The 13,958-nt window shown below is 40.4% G+C and overlaps 3 protein-coding genes across 9 annotated transcripts in view; 1 reads left to right on the forward strand and 2 right to left on the reverse strand.

The window, feature by feature from the left end:
- The window catches only part of rapgef1b (Rap guanine nucleotide exchange factor (GEF) 1b), a 62,020-nt gene extending 55,379 nt beyond the window's left edge, over positions 1-6,641 (forward strand). For all 7 annotated transcript variants that reach the window (XM_042508887.1, XM_042508891.1, XM_042508892.1 and 4 more), the window contains 9 exons: positions 1,964-2,056; positions 2,480-2,665; positions 3,445-3,529; positions 3,612-3,706; positions 3,806-3,884; positions 3,969-4,070; positions 4,913-5,010; positions 5,089-5,217; positions 5,465-6,641. In XM_042508887.1, coding sequence (XP_042364821.1) covers positions 1,964-2,056; positions 2,480-2,665; positions 3,445-3,529; positions 3,612-3,706; positions 3,806-3,884; positions 3,969-4,070; positions 4,913-5,010; positions 5,089-5,217; positions 5,465-5,615 — 1,018 coding nt within the window. In that variant the 3' untranslated portion in view covers positions 5,616-6,641. The remainder of the gene's footprint in view (positions 1-1,963; positions 2,057-2,479; positions 2,666-3,444; positions 3,530-3,611; positions 3,707-3,805; positions 3,885-3,968; positions 4,071-4,912; positions 5,011-5,088; positions 5,218-5,464) is intronic.
- A 46-nt stretch (positions 6,642-6,687) lies between these two features.
- Positions 6,688-9,781, reverse strand: uck1 (uridine-cytidine kinase 1). Its single transcript, XM_042508895.1, has 7 exons — positions 9,611-9,781; positions 8,999-9,158; positions 8,113-8,209; positions 7,884-8,026; positions 7,711-7,805; positions 7,586-7,634; positions 6,688-7,500 (listed from the first exon to the last, which is right to left on the reverse strand). Exons 1-7 carry the CDS (start codon positions 9,698-9,700, stop codon positions 7,307-7,309), a joined length of 828 nt encoding a protein of 275 aa, XP_042364829.1. The 5' UTR covers positions 9,701-9,781; the 3' UTR covers positions 6,688-7,306.
- Positions 9,782-11,135: 1,354 nt separating this feature from the next.
- dnlz (DNL-type zinc finger) lies at positions 11,136-12,945 on the reverse strand. The gene is made up of 3 exons (XM_042508897.1): positions 12,559-12,945; positions 12,263-12,402; positions 11,136-11,396 (listed from the first exon to the last, which is right to left on the reverse strand). The coding sequence occupies exons 1-3, from the start codon at positions 12,829-12,831 to the stop codon at positions 11,243-11,245; spliced, it is 567 nt and encodes a 188-aa protein (XP_042364831.1). The 5' UTR covers positions 12,832-12,945; the 3' UTR covers positions 11,136-11,242.
- Positions 12,946-13,958: the final 1,013 nt, after the last annotated feature.

Consider the following 13,958-nt stretch of genomic DNA (forward strand, 5'->3'; position numbering starts at 1 on the left):
AACAAAATGCCTCCTCCCTCAGCAGGGCAGGTACAGCATGCTGCTGTTCTCTCCTAAAGGGTTGAAGGACCCGTGGTGCGTATGGTGCTCAGCACATCTAAAGTCCTGTAGATAAACTTCGGGTATAGAACACACTCAATTTAAAAAAAAATCGAGATGATTTCTTTGTTGAGACATCTTCAAAGTGAAATAAAATTTAGGCTCTTCCTTCAGTTTTTAAGCCTCCACACCAGCGATAGCCATGGCTGCGGGCATTATGTTTTCAGGTTGTCCATCCCATTCTCTTGAACACGTTATCTCAAAAATGCCTTGCAGGAATTTCTCCAAATTTGGTACAAACGTCCACTTGGACTCAAGTCTGAGCTGATTTTTTTCTGGTGATCAAAGGTTAAGGTCATCGTGACCTTGCATCCGTCTCATTCTCATGAACACGATATTTCTTCAAATCTGGAACAAAAATTCAAATCCATTTTCTTTCTTAGGACTGGCTCTGTTATAATTGACCTAATTGTCTAAGCCCTTTGACAAGAAATGCAAAGTTAATAACAAACACGTCACGCAGAGGCTTTGGTCTACGGGGCCCCTGAGCCCTTGGGCCCCGGGCCAAGTAGATGCTTTTGGTGACCCCTGCTCACAGTGAGAGCTTTGTGATGATAAATGTTTGCATACAATGTGGCAACTACATTGCTTAAAACACCGGTTCTCAATCTATGGTATGTGTACCGCTGGTGGTACGCAATCTCCCTCCAGTGGTACGCAGCAGAATCTCCAAAATATTTAGAAACATTTTCAAACAAATAAAAGATGTAACTTACATCAGTTACATTCAGGAAGGGAGCGTGCGCATATGTCCATGATTAGTTATGCGCTAAACTATGATTGCAAGATAGTGAGTAGAAGTAAAATGAATGGTAATAATACTGCAATCATGGCAACTAATGGGAACTATTAGGAAGAGTAGTGTGTAACAGGAGGAGAGTATTTGGAGCAGCCCTGTTAAAGCTGTTGTGGACTTCGTGCTAAAGGCTCATTCAGCAGCGCCAGTGAAGTCTCAGCAGCACATGATGACGGGTGGTGTATGAGAGTTGGAGGATAGAATTAGGTGCCATTTCTAGCATCAAATCAACAAAAAATAACCTCATTAGTAGGAATAAAGCTGCCACATGCATGAACAGTAGCTGAAGAGCGTAGGCTTACCCTACTGTATTTTAACGTTGGTCATATCGTTGGTTCTTGGAGAGCTTGATAGTCTACAGGGCAGTAAGCGGTGTTAAGAATTTGAGAACCAGCAATCATTTGTATCAATTGTAAAGTGTGCGTTTTGATCCAAAACCTTTGTCTACAAACATTTATTTATTTATTTGTTTATTTTGCTTCTCAACTTATTTTCTACCCCTATTTTATTGTTTTTATTTATTTAATCACCCCCCTTTTCTCTTTTTCCCCACTTATTTATTTGTTCGTTCTATTTTATTTTTTTATTTATTTATCTTTTTATTTCATTTCTTTTTTCATTTATCTACTTATATTTTCTTTATTTTCACTTTTTACATAATTGAAAGGTCTTCACGTTCATTTGTTTGTGCATTTTGTTTTTGTATGTTCACATAAATCAATAAAAAGAGACGAAACAAAAGAAAAGAAAATTTTGAACCCCTGGTTTAAAAGAAACCACAGATGTTGTTCCATGTCAGTGTTCCCTAAAATTGGGATCTATTTTATGTTAAATATTTTATTGAGAAAAAGTACGTGTTGTTTTAACTTCAGCAGAACAGAACACTTTGTGGAGTAAAAGCTAAGTAAACAATGAATTGATTTGCGAAACCACAAAATGTCCTAATAGTGGAGTGATGCACACAACTTCACTCATCTTGTCCGATCCCTTGATAAATGTGAGAGCTCGATAGTGTTATTGTATTTTCCATATATAGTATTGTTTTCATCGTCCTTGACCACAGAGCACATACACCAGGTTTTGCCACAGTCCGGATACCTTCAAGAAGCGGGTCAGCAAGAACACCTTCTTTGTGCTGGTTCGTGTGGTGGACGAGCTGTGGTGAGTGGGACTTTGTCCTCTTAATCTGTGAAAGACCTCTTCAGAGTGTGCTGCTTAATAATTATTATATTGATTTGCTACTTCTGTTAATAGACTATGTGTGCCGTTATTATTAAAATCTAAGAAGGGAACAGACTCTTTAGTTCAACTGCTCACAGCTGACAGTGACAAGTGTACTAAGACGTGCTGGTTACTGAAACCTGTCGGCATCATGTAAACTGATGGATGATTGTTTTGATGTTGGGATAAAACCATTTAAGTAATTCCTCAAACATAAAATAGCTCTCTGTTTAGAGCGTCCAGAGATGTCTGTTTTTCACATCTCATACATGTCTGATCATCAACAAACCACTAAATTACTTCCTTTTTTGAGCCTCCTCCATTTACCAAAATGATTTCTTATTTTCTTCCTCCAATTTCCAGCTTGGTGGAGCTGACAGAGGACATCTTGAAACAGCTCATGGACCTGGTGTTCACACTGGTGTGCAATGGCGAGCTCAGCCTCGCCCGCGTGCTCCGTAAGAACATCCTGGATAAGGTGGAGCAGAGGAAGCTGCTGCGTTACACTAACTCCCTCAAGCCGCTCGCTGCCCGAGGGGTCTCTGCAAGGTACAGAGGGGGTCATGGGTATTTTTCTCTGAATGACATGGCATGTTTGGATAGTAGTGTGGTTTATATCGCGAGTATTAAGCCACATTCAAGGGTATATAAAGTGACAGTCCACCACAAAATCAAAAACACATATTTTCCCTCTTACCTGTATTGCTAGTTATCAGCTTACATTGTCTTGGTGTGAGTTGCCGAGCGCTGGAGATATTAGCCATAGAGATGTCTGACGTCATTCCAGTATAATGGAACTAGATGGCACTCGGCTTCTGGTGCTCAAAGCGCCAAAAAAATACGTTTAAAAAACTCAAAAGCAATGTCTCTTTCCAGAAATCAAGACTAGTAGTAGATGCATGCTTGCTTCCTTCTGCATGGTGATACTTAAAATTGAGAGTCATGGAGCCTTCATCAGCGTGGTGTCTGACTCTGTGTTTCTTTATGCACGTTTGATGAGTCATACTTACAAATCAACATTATATACATTTGAAATCAAAAGTTGAGAGTCATTAGAGAAACATGAATGTTCATTCAAGATCTCAATGTGAACAAAGTCCACCACCAGCAGATTTGGATTTTGGTGATTAAAAACAGTGTCAGAAGCTTTGGACCAAATTCTTACAATTTTACTGCTGTCACAACCAACAACAACCAGCTCATCAGAAAACGGCGTGAAATGACGCAGAATACACTGGCCGGCACCTACGGCCATTCTGAAAAGTTAAAAAAAAAAAAAAAAAAAAAAAAAAAGTTGAGGTTGCACCTAATATTCTGTGTCCTCACAGGCCCGGGACTCTCCATGACTTCCGCAGTCATGAGATCGCTGATCAGCTCACTCTTCTCGATGCCGAGCTCTTCTATAAAATTGAGGTACAGTGTCCTCTTTGTGTTCATCCTCCCAGTATTTGATTGTGTTTTGTGTCAACACCAACTTGTCTGCGTTCTCCTTCAGATTCCCGAGGTGCTGCTTTGGGCCAAGGAGCAGAATGAGGAGAAGAGTCCAAACCTGACTCAGTTCACAGAGCACTTTAACAACATGAGCTATTGGTAAGACCAAAAAACACAACCATGACACCTCACTGTCTGTATTTGTTTTTCACTCTTACGCCATTTTATTGACACTGCCGATTTGTCTTTATCCTGTAGGGTCCGCTCTTTAATAATTCAGCAGGAGAAGGCCCAAGACAGAGAGAAGCTGCTTCTCAAGTTCATCAAGATAATGAAGGTCAGTTACCTTACACTTCTATATCCTAATTGTCGGGTAATTTCTGTGTTGTTTAAACCTTTTTCTACTTTTTTTTTATTGCAGCACTTAAGAAAATTGAATAATTTCAACTCCTACCTGGCAATACTGTCCGCGCTGGACTCTGCTCCCATCAGGAGGTTGGAGTGGCAGAAACAGACTTCAGAGGTGAGAGGATTGTGATATTACAATGTAACAAGCCAGTATGTAAAAAAAGAGACCAAAGACGGTGTAGGTGGTGTGTATATAAGACTGGACAATACGTCTCCACTTTCTCCCAATGTGCAAAAATGAAAATATTCGGGATATGGTCGCTGCCACCTTTTGCTTTTGGAGCCATAGTCTGTGCAGTAGCTCCAGCAAGACACAGGTGTCGAACATGACATCACATCCCCTTTCCAAAACATCAGATAAAGCCAGGTTCACATTGGACGCAGAAGCACCCTGATATGTGAATTGTCACTCAGCCGCCCTTCTGCAGTCGCCTTGCCGTTCACACCAGGAGCAAATTTCTTCACGCCAGTCAGCAAGCGACTCTCCTTCTCGCCTTCTTTCTAATCACACAGAGCTCTGTCACTGCTTGTTTGTGTGTCTCTGGCTGTGCGTCTGTGTGTCTGTGTGCATATCGTCTGTCTCTCTTTCTGTTTAGACACAACTGGCAAGTATTATGAAAGTAACGAAAGTATTAATTCATGCAAATCTTACAACTTTCTAACTAATTAAGTAACGTCATGTCTGTTCATACTTGTGCCCTTTTTATTTATTTTTTTGTTTGTCTGGTTTTGTATGATTGTATCGCTATCACTGAAGTAATGGTTTTTACTTCTCATTATTTTCACTTGTAAATTTTGGTCATTACTTGCCGCTTTATGTACAAGTTGAATATACCGATCACTGAGTGTACTGTTTCAAACATATCAATAAAAAAATCTTTAGACTTTCTTAAGATTTCAACGCATTTACTTTTAATTATGTTTTTCTCTCATCACACTTTGCCATTCTTCTCTCAGGGATTGGAGGAATACTGCACGTTGATTGACAGCTCCTCCTCCTTCAGAGCATACAGAGCTGCTCTGGCTGAAGTGGAGCCTCCGTGCATCCCGTACCTGTGAGTGAACACATGCATGTTTAGACTTAAATTATTTATCTGAGAGTCCCAGCTTGACATGGCTGTGTCTTCCTCCAGGGGTCTCATTCTGCAGGACTTGACCTTCGTCCACCTAGGCAACCCTGACCTCATCGATGGGAAGGTCAATTTCTCCAAACGCTGGCAGCAGTTCAACATACTGGACAGCATGCGGCGCTTCCAGCAAGTGTAAGTCCACCAGGATAAATTTACAGTGTGATGAAAAGATGCATGTTATCTTGATAGATCATTTGAACGCTTTGCGGACATCCATCACGGTAATAAATGTCATCATTTGTTTGCCACTGGCAGGAAATACAACTACTTTGTTTTCCATTAAATTTTCATATCATAAAGCATCGCTGCCATTTCCGCACGGGCTGTTTGTTTTCACACTAATGAATCACTGCATTAATCAAACCTCCTCCCGTGTCAGGCATTACGAGCTGAAGCGCAACGAAGACATCGTCTCATTCTTCAACGACTTCAGCGACCACCTGGCAGAGGAGGCTCTGTGGGAGCTGTCGGTGAAGATCAAACCGAAGAACATCCCCAGGCGTAAAACGGAGCGCGAGGAGAAGACCTAGGGGCCTCCGCGGGCCCCCGAGACTGACCTCCAACTGTGCTTCATGACACTAACTCCACTTTACTACAGACTGAGAGAGAGAAGACTGGAAGCTATCCGCTGGAGCTAATGGGAGACTCATTGTTGGGGATGCAGAACAAACTACAGACAAGTGAAGCGTGGCCGAGGTTTACAAAGAGCGCATCTGCTCTGGGAGATTATAATTGGGATAACTGCGGCTCCGGCGTTTAGACGGGGAGAGATTGAAAGGTGAAACAAGAGAGGAAGCTTGGTGCCAAGGAGGAGTGAGAAATCACAGAGCGGACAGGGAGACGAAATAACCAAAGTCTGCTCCCTGGGCTCTCTGTTTTAGAGTGGAGCGTGTATGTGAGATTGAGCTGAATGGTCCATTACTCTCCGAGTTGCTCCTTCCTCTTCCTTTATGTATGTGCCATTTGTTGGTCATCTTCTGCAACCCTCTCCCCTCAAAGAGCAGAACCTGGAGAGCAGCCTGCCCTGAACTGCGACACGCAGGCTGCACACCCGAGAATCTGCCGAGGAGGGGGAGGATTTGAACTCGACCAGGGGATGACCATTAGAGACTGGAAGTTTGTTTTGAAACATTTTGTGTAAGAATCATGTATGGTTATGAAATGTATTATATACAGTGCTCCTTTTGTTCTTAAAAAGGATGTTTATGCTTATGAGAAGAGCTTAGCTTCTCCCAAGTGCCATACGTATGTGCACTAAAAAAAGCAAAGCAAAAACACACAAAAAGATAAATTACTAAAGATGCTGTGATATATGTTATGTCATACTGAATCATTGTGTGCCGTGTTCAAGTGTAGAGAACCATCAAGGCAATCACAATCATGTCCCGGTCATGTGTGGAAGAGTGTTTGTGTGCGACTGAAGTCCTCAGCGGGCTTGTGTGTTTGTCATTCCAAAATGTGCTGTTGTAAATCATTTCAAATTCCTTTTTGGGATAAACCAACACATCACACTGTGCTCTCAAACTCCAATAAAACAAAACAGCTCTGTTTCTATACACGCTGTGATGGTCAGAGGTTTAATTGTCAAAACACCAAAAAGACTTTAAAACTTAAAGAAGTTCCATTTATTGTTGGACAGAATGGTCAGTGGAAAATGAACTTAAAAAATTAAGGCATGTATTCAGCTGTTAAGAGTCAAAGGGAAGCACTCAGTACCGCTCTAGGTGACACTACTACATCACACAGTCATCAGGCTTGATTGAATTTAAATTAGTTAAAACCATTGGGGAAAGCAGCAGGATAACAAGAGGTTAAAGTGATTATAATTTAAATATAATCTCAATAAAAGCAACAAAACAGCAGGTATAAATACAAGGTCAAGGTGCAAAAGCATGGCTAAAATTAAACACTTAAATAGCACTTCCTACCCTCAAATATATAACCATCAATCTCAGTAACCGCTCATCTGACCACAAGACAAGGCGCACAATCATGGAAGACTGTCACGTTTGAAAAGCATATTGGTTAAGCACCAGTAATTACAGTGATATTATGACCAGGCTGCAGCACTAAATGCTTGCACTGTGGAGAAAGAAAAAAAAAAAAAGGCTGCAGACGATGAGACTGTCATCAAACTTGCCGACCCATCCTGCACAAATCAGTAGCAGCACTCCTCAAACTCAAAAGCTCAAATTCACAGTCTGAACACATCCGCGCAGTCTCAGTGAGGCCGACAGCTGGGCTCCAGCAGAACCCTCTTTCCTGGAGGATTGGCGGCTCCGTTCTGCAGGTCGCCCTGCTCAGATATGGCCCGTTTGAAGCCTCGCCCGTGGCCGTTAATGGACCCGCGCTGCCATTTGCAGATGTCACCGTTCAGTATGTCTTGAATGTGCTGTACAATGAGGTTGATGGCCACTGGTGAGAGACGAGAATCTGTTAGGCATTCATGTTGCGGAAATTAGAAAAGCATCTTAATTAAGGGGGGAAAAAAAAAACATACCCATGTTGTCAACTCCCCGAGGAATGATAACATCTACATACTTCTTTGTCTGAGAGAGAAACAACTGTCTTAAGGTTTGCACAGTGGAAAACGGGCACACGATCTGCGATAATGGTCATACTTACAGGCAAACAAAACTCTTCAAAAGCAGGTTTGACAAATGTTGTATACTGCGTGAGAATCTGCTCCAGGTCTCTCCCTCTGTTCATGTCTCGCAGAACTACAGGAAAGTCAAACTTACTGATTTACCGTGGCAACATCTGAGATATTTTGTGCAAAGGTCAGGAGACGTCGTTACCTCTGCGAGACAGTCTGACATCTGAATCTGTGTCCACAAAGAGCTTCATGTGAAACATATCACGCACTTTCTGGGGGTAGAAAACCAGGATCCCCTCGAAGAGGACCACGTCTGCTGGGTAAACTGTGATCCTGTCTTCCAACCTGGAAACATGCACACAGTGTTGAGGAGGCAAGAATTATGAGATTGTCATCCATTCATGAATCTACGTGGAATACTTCCTTCTCACCTGGAATGGGTGACAAAGTCATACGTTGGCACTTCAACCACCTTTCCCTCCACAACGTCCTTTAAGGTTTGGTACATTAACTCCGTGTCAAATGCCTCTGCAAAACAAACAGAAACAAATGAATTTTATGTGAATTATGTGCATTAATGCAGCACACGCAGAGCTCTTCAGGAGTTCTTGTTTTTCCCTCAGCAGCAGATTGTCCTTTGCAGGGTTGTTAAATAATGTATCGATGTGTTCAGAGCTGATCTGATCAGATCAGATTGATGGATATAATTATTTATATATATATTTGTATGCACTGTAGATAATGAACCATCCAGATCTAAAAATATAAAATCTATGAGTGGTGGTGGATGTTTTTAAAGAGGCGGCATGCCACAAAAAAATGAATATGTGGGAAACTAATCAGCTCTTGTTTTTGTTAAAATATATAGAGAGGTGTTTTGGGGTTTTTTGTTTTCCCAGGGCACCGCATGTGCAAAGTGCGGCACTGCCAGGAAGCCCCAGTATTAATAATTCTTTGCAAGTGTTGGCAGAATAGCAGATTAAAACCAAAAAAAAGTTAGTTCAGAGTCTGCTGAGACCAAAAATAACACCTTTTCTTTAATTGCCTTTGTCAAATATCTTTGTCACAACAATTTGACAACTAAATCTGCAGATTACATTCTCTGTTTCCAGGTGTATCGTTTAATAAAATGTCTCATCCACAGAATAACCTCGTAGGAAATTTACATATTACAACAACACCCATAAATCTGTATGAGGACTGGTGATGTTTGGACATTACAGGTGGATCGTCAGTGTGATAATCAGCAGCACCTGTGGAAAAGACGCGGGGAGGTGTGTGCTTAGACAGGAAGCCCTGTCTGCAGCCCGGGCCTACCTGGGTGATCAAAGTTGTACTGGCCCTTCAGCGCTTTGGCCTTCTGCTCTGGAGTCAGGACTCTGTAGAAACAGTCCTGGCTGATGATCGCCACTTTCCTCTGGCGGTGGTCCACCTTGTTCTGGCCCAGGAGCTCCATGATCTTGGCGCACACGGTTGACTGTGGCAGAAAAGTTGTTTCACTCAACTACAGGTATTTCTGACTTTATCACAATGCTTTATTTATTCAACTTTGCTAGCCAGAATTAAAACGCAGCTTGTGTTCATGCGCTGAGCAACAAAGGGGAAGAAAAACGGTGCGTTATCAGTGACCTTCTCGGTGTTATCAGCTCACTGGCATTGCGAGGGAATTGACAAATTCTTCCCAGCGCCTAGCTAGCTCTGGGTGCTAAAATGTCTTAATAAGATGTGCTAGAGGTAGTAAATATCAGCAGAGTAGATATGTTATGACTGCTCTACTATGTTAATGAGGTAATGTAAAGGAAAATGTGAACTGAGTGAGGGGGGCGTGCCAGCTGCTTTGACAGTTTGATAAATGCTAATGTTAGCGCTGCTAGCAGAGCTCCTGGAGATGCTAATTTTGGTAGTTCTCCTGTCTAAATGGGGACTGACCTTGCCGCTAGCGGTTCCCCCGCTGACCCCTATTAGGAAAGGATGATGCCGCGGCCTTTCTGCCTCGTCTGGGGCTCCGACAACATCCATTGCAGTCCAACAGTTCAGAAAGACTGCAGATAGATTGGTGGATAGCTCGGCTGAGTGCTAGCTATGCTATCAGTAGCAACAACAACGCGCCGTTCTCGCGAGAACTGACGCTCTCAGCCGAGAACACGCTGAAGCGAAACTGCATTCAATATTTACCCAACATAAAGAATTACTTTAGCCGATACTTATTGGAAAAAATATATTATAAAATAATCTCACCACTGGTGGTTCATATAAACATGCAATATGCATATGTATAATCTAATGTTTAGATACCTTTGGGTTTTTTTATTCAGAGAAGCTCAGTATAAATAGTTTTAAATGAGTACCTGTCTGACTGTGTCATTTGCCATCATTTAGGGACTGTTAGTTATTTATGAGGGGGGTGGTTCAAAACGGAGGGATGGCAAATAATTTTTTGAACTCTGAAGAGGGACTTGTGTTTTTTATTTTATTAGGGGAGGGACAAACAACTTTAAATTATTGTATTTTGTATTTATCTTGAATACTCCCTGAACCCCAGCTCCAACTATTTAGTTTTAAAGGCAAGTTTTCTCTCAGAATTGCAAAAATCACACCATTTATTATAGCCAGAAACTGTGAAAACAGAAATTATTGTAAAATTCTCACAATTCTGATGATCCTTGAACCCATTATGCGCAACACTGGCAAAATTACTTAATTCTATGTTACATTTTAAGTGTTTTCCAAATGAACTGTTTACACCAACCACATTCTGTAAAAACAAGAAACTCTATGCTCCTGCATGCATGACTAGTAAAAAAACAGTTTGTTTTTTTTCCAACTCCAGAATGTCATTTTTTACTTTTAACTTTAAAATATCAAAGGGTAAAGTACAAATTCACTCGCCATGCAAAATTACTGGTAAAGCCATTGTTGTGTACATTTTTATAAGTTTTGTACATTATTTGCATAAGTTGCCAATACCGGCTTTATGCATGCTGTGATGTGTTGAGTGCAAACTTTGCTGGTTTTGTGTGGTAAGACAGGTGGCTGTTGTGCACTTATATTCTGTTGAAGGGCACACACACTTGTGTAATGATGTAGTTTGTTAGGATAATTTGCATTTTGGCTAAGAAATGTGTTGTCTTGCTGATAACTCACCCCTGTGCCGATAGCATGTTGCATTGCATTGACTCCACAACCTACGTCTGGTGTGAATAAACACGCAGAAAATATATTTATGGTGGAAGGAGGAACTGTCATTTATCACCATTCTCTTCGGGAGGCTCAAGGAAAAATATTTGTAGCTTCAGGGAGGATCATGACAAAACAAAAAATAAGTCACATCCGTCTTATGATAAATAACGTACAGTCTCTCAGCTGAATTATTTTTCTCAAAACCTAGTCTCACTCATTTCCCTTTTCCCTGCTAAGAATCCATGACAACAAATAAAATACTTAAAGTCTCCTGTGAAAAGGTTCAGCATCAAAGAGACGATGCACATATAAAAGATGTGTCTTTATTATGGAATGAAATATAAACATTTTAAAATAAATACATACAATACAAACATAGAATTATGGTTTTTCTGGATTTCTGTCTGATGTCTCTGCGTCTTCGCTGCATTGTGACTCGTCTTTGCTGGATTCATCCGCCAGTATCTCCAAAGCAGCACTTCCTTCTATCCTCCTCACAGTCTCTCCTTTGGCAGCGAGGATTTCCTCGATGTTTCTAAAGTGTAAAGCAGCAGAGTGCACGAGAATTACATTGTACAGTAGTTACTGCTTAATCAAATATGTTTATTTCTCTCGTGCATTTTAAACAATGTGTGCTCCTTGGACATGCTCAAAGGGTTGCAGAGGTGTTGCTTGTCAATGTAACAAGTATTTTGTAGGGGTGGGAATCAGCAGAAGCCACATCATAATACAATTTTAGCATAATACTCAATTTATAATGCAATGTTATTGCAATTTTAAATGTTTATGTTAATATGCTGACTATTACATATATTGCAAATGATTACCACTTTTCAACTGCAAGTCATATCCCAATAGGATTACATCTGTTTGATTTTTCAATTAGAAAGTTTTAATCTAACTTCAGTCATTTTAGTTTATTTTGTATTTGCAATGTTAACAATTAATATAACAATCAATTGACACGTGGCATTCGTGTATCAATACAATATCGCCACGCAAAATATCATAATACTATTCTGTATCAATTTTTCCCTGTGATTCCCATTTACTTACAGCCTTTGCTCTACACAAATCTGGGATCTCATACCTCATACCTCCCAATGATGTGCATGTTCCACTTTCCTCATCATCTGTCTGAACTTAAATATTTAAAAAAAAAATGTCGCTGCTGCGTTAAAAACCAGCTGTGCACATGTCTGCTAATAGTATAAAGGCAGCAAGAAATCGCAGACCAGAAGTTGCAAAAAATATTTTTTAAGTAATTTTCACACAGCTGCTATTACAGAACTTGTCCACCAGAGTGCACTAACGAGTTTATTTTTCAACTGTAAACGGTCCCACTGTGTAATGCATGACTCGGTTATAATTCTTCTTCAGACAAAATTACACATCACCAACCTCTTCCCCTCCAGGTCAGAGAACCAGTTGAGGTTATCAGCGATGATGTGGTGATTCTCGCATCCTGGACATGTCACGATCACGACTCCTTTGTGATAAGCCACTTTGGATATCTTCTGTGAGGACCTCGTGGAGCAAACCTGCAAAAAAAATGACACAGCCTGCATGTCAGGTAAAAGACTCATGTCACGACACATACAAATATACCAAGACAATAAACATGTTTTGGGGTTTCAGAAACTCTAACATCTGATGAAATCAAAGCAAAAGCAACGTCCCTAACTTGGTATTGGTACCTTGCACGTGTAAACCAGCTGATAATGTTTGGGCTGGATCTTTCCGACAGCGTCACTTCTGATACTCGGTGAAGTTGAAAATACTCTGCAGCTGCTGACACGAGCTTCACATCTGTCCGCTTCACATCTGTCCTTCACATCTGCTAACAAAACACGAAAACCTCTCCGGTGGTTTTGTCTGGCGCTGTCAGGACGATAGTTGAGCGCAACACAGAGTCGAGAGGGCGTCAAACGAGCGTGTAAACTCCGACACAAGCGGCCGACAGTCTGCATCCTCCTCAATAACCAGGGAAACGCAATATATCAAAAACAGGAGCGCAAAAACAGTCTAACCGCTAACGTTTAAGTATGTGGCGACATAAACATTACTCCTGATTTCGTCAACGCTTGTCGCGGCTTGATGACATCACGTATAGTGTCATTTCAAAATAATAGAATTTATTTTTTATTATTAAAAGTGTTTAGCGTTGTGGTGACATTTCAGTGGATGTAAGTGCGAAAGGTTTGCGTAAAACGAATATATCTCTAAACAGACAAAAGAAAAGAAGTGAAAGTGAATTATGTGATAAAGTTTAGTGTTTCTGAGATCTGCTTGATGGAAAAATACTATAGGGGAGAGTGGGGCGGTTTGAACCACACCTTGTTTATAGGAAACCGTCTAAAATTGGTCATGTGACCGCAAATTTTTGGTGAGTAACATCAATAATAACATCAGAAAATAATAGAATGCATCTCCACATGGATAAAACCCAGTTGATAATACAAGTAAAAGTAAGATTAAAAAAAAGGATAAAAATAGAATGCATACCATCAGATGGTAAATAAAACCCAGTTAGATAATATTTATAAAAAATAAAGCTAAAATGGAGTGTATAAAATGCATAAAATTACAGAAAATACAACATTTTAAAGAGGGACAGCAGTGCGAAAGTGCGAAGCATAATGCAAAAGCATGTCTAAAGTAAAAAGATACGTTTTAAGATTTTTTAAAAAGCTGTTATTGTTAGTGTTATTATTGTTATTGTTAGTGTCATTGTTTTTTTTTAAATTTATTGTATTTATTTATTTAAATGTCAAAGAAGTAACGAATCCTGTGTCTGAACAATGACACATATGTTTAAAAACAAAATGTACATGTGTTAGTACTGCAGGAAGTCACAATATGAAGCTATACTTTTAGCATAATTTTAGCTCTAAACTGCTGGATGATACAAGTTTGTGACATGGATGGGATAATTTGAGCCAAAAGGCCTGGGGGGGGGGGGGGGTCGAGCCAGTGACCCCCTTGTGATAATTATTACTTTACTGTTACTCTATATTGTATTCTTACATTTAATCACCAAAATGATGTGACATTTTGAATTTTAGACCAAAAACCATCATGCCACACTTCTATGAAC

Source organism: Plectropomus leopardus, chromosome 20 (assembly GCF_008729295.1).
Source record: "Plectropomus leopardus isolate mb chromosome 20, YSFRI_Pleo_2.0, whole genome shotgun sequence".
NCBI classification, from domain to species: domain Eukaryota; kingdom Metazoa; phylum Chordata; class Actinopteri; order Perciformes; family Serranidae; genus Plectropomus; species Plectropomus leopardus.

Excerpts from the sequence above, each read along its gene's own strand:
- uck1 (XM_042508895.1), bottom strand. The coding sequence starts at position 9,700 with ATGGATGTTGTCGGAGCCCCAGACGAGGCAGAAAGGCCGCGGCATCAT. Across the intron at positions 9,159-9,610 it reads GGGGAACCGCTAGCGGCAAG|TCAACCGTGTGCGCCAAGAT; the intron begins GTCAGTCCCCAT and ends TTTCTGCCACAG. Across the intron at positions 8,027-8,112 it reads GACTTTGTCACCCATTCCAG|GTTGGAAGACAGGATCACAG; the intron begins GTGAGAAGGAAG and ends GCATGTTTCCAG.
- dnlz (XM_042508897.1), bottom strand. The coding sequence starts at position 12,831 with ATGCAGACTGTCGGCCGCTTGTGTCGGAGTTTACACGCTCGTTTGACG. Across the intron at positions 12,403-12,558 it reads AGCTGGTTTACACGTGCAAG|GTTTGCTCCACGAGGTCCTC; the intron begins GTACCAATACCA and ends TTTTTTTTGCAG. Across the intron at positions 11,397-12,262 it reads TCTGACCTGGAGGGGAAGAG|AAACATCGAGGAAATCCTCG; the intron begins GTTGGTGATGTG and ends TTTACACTTTAG.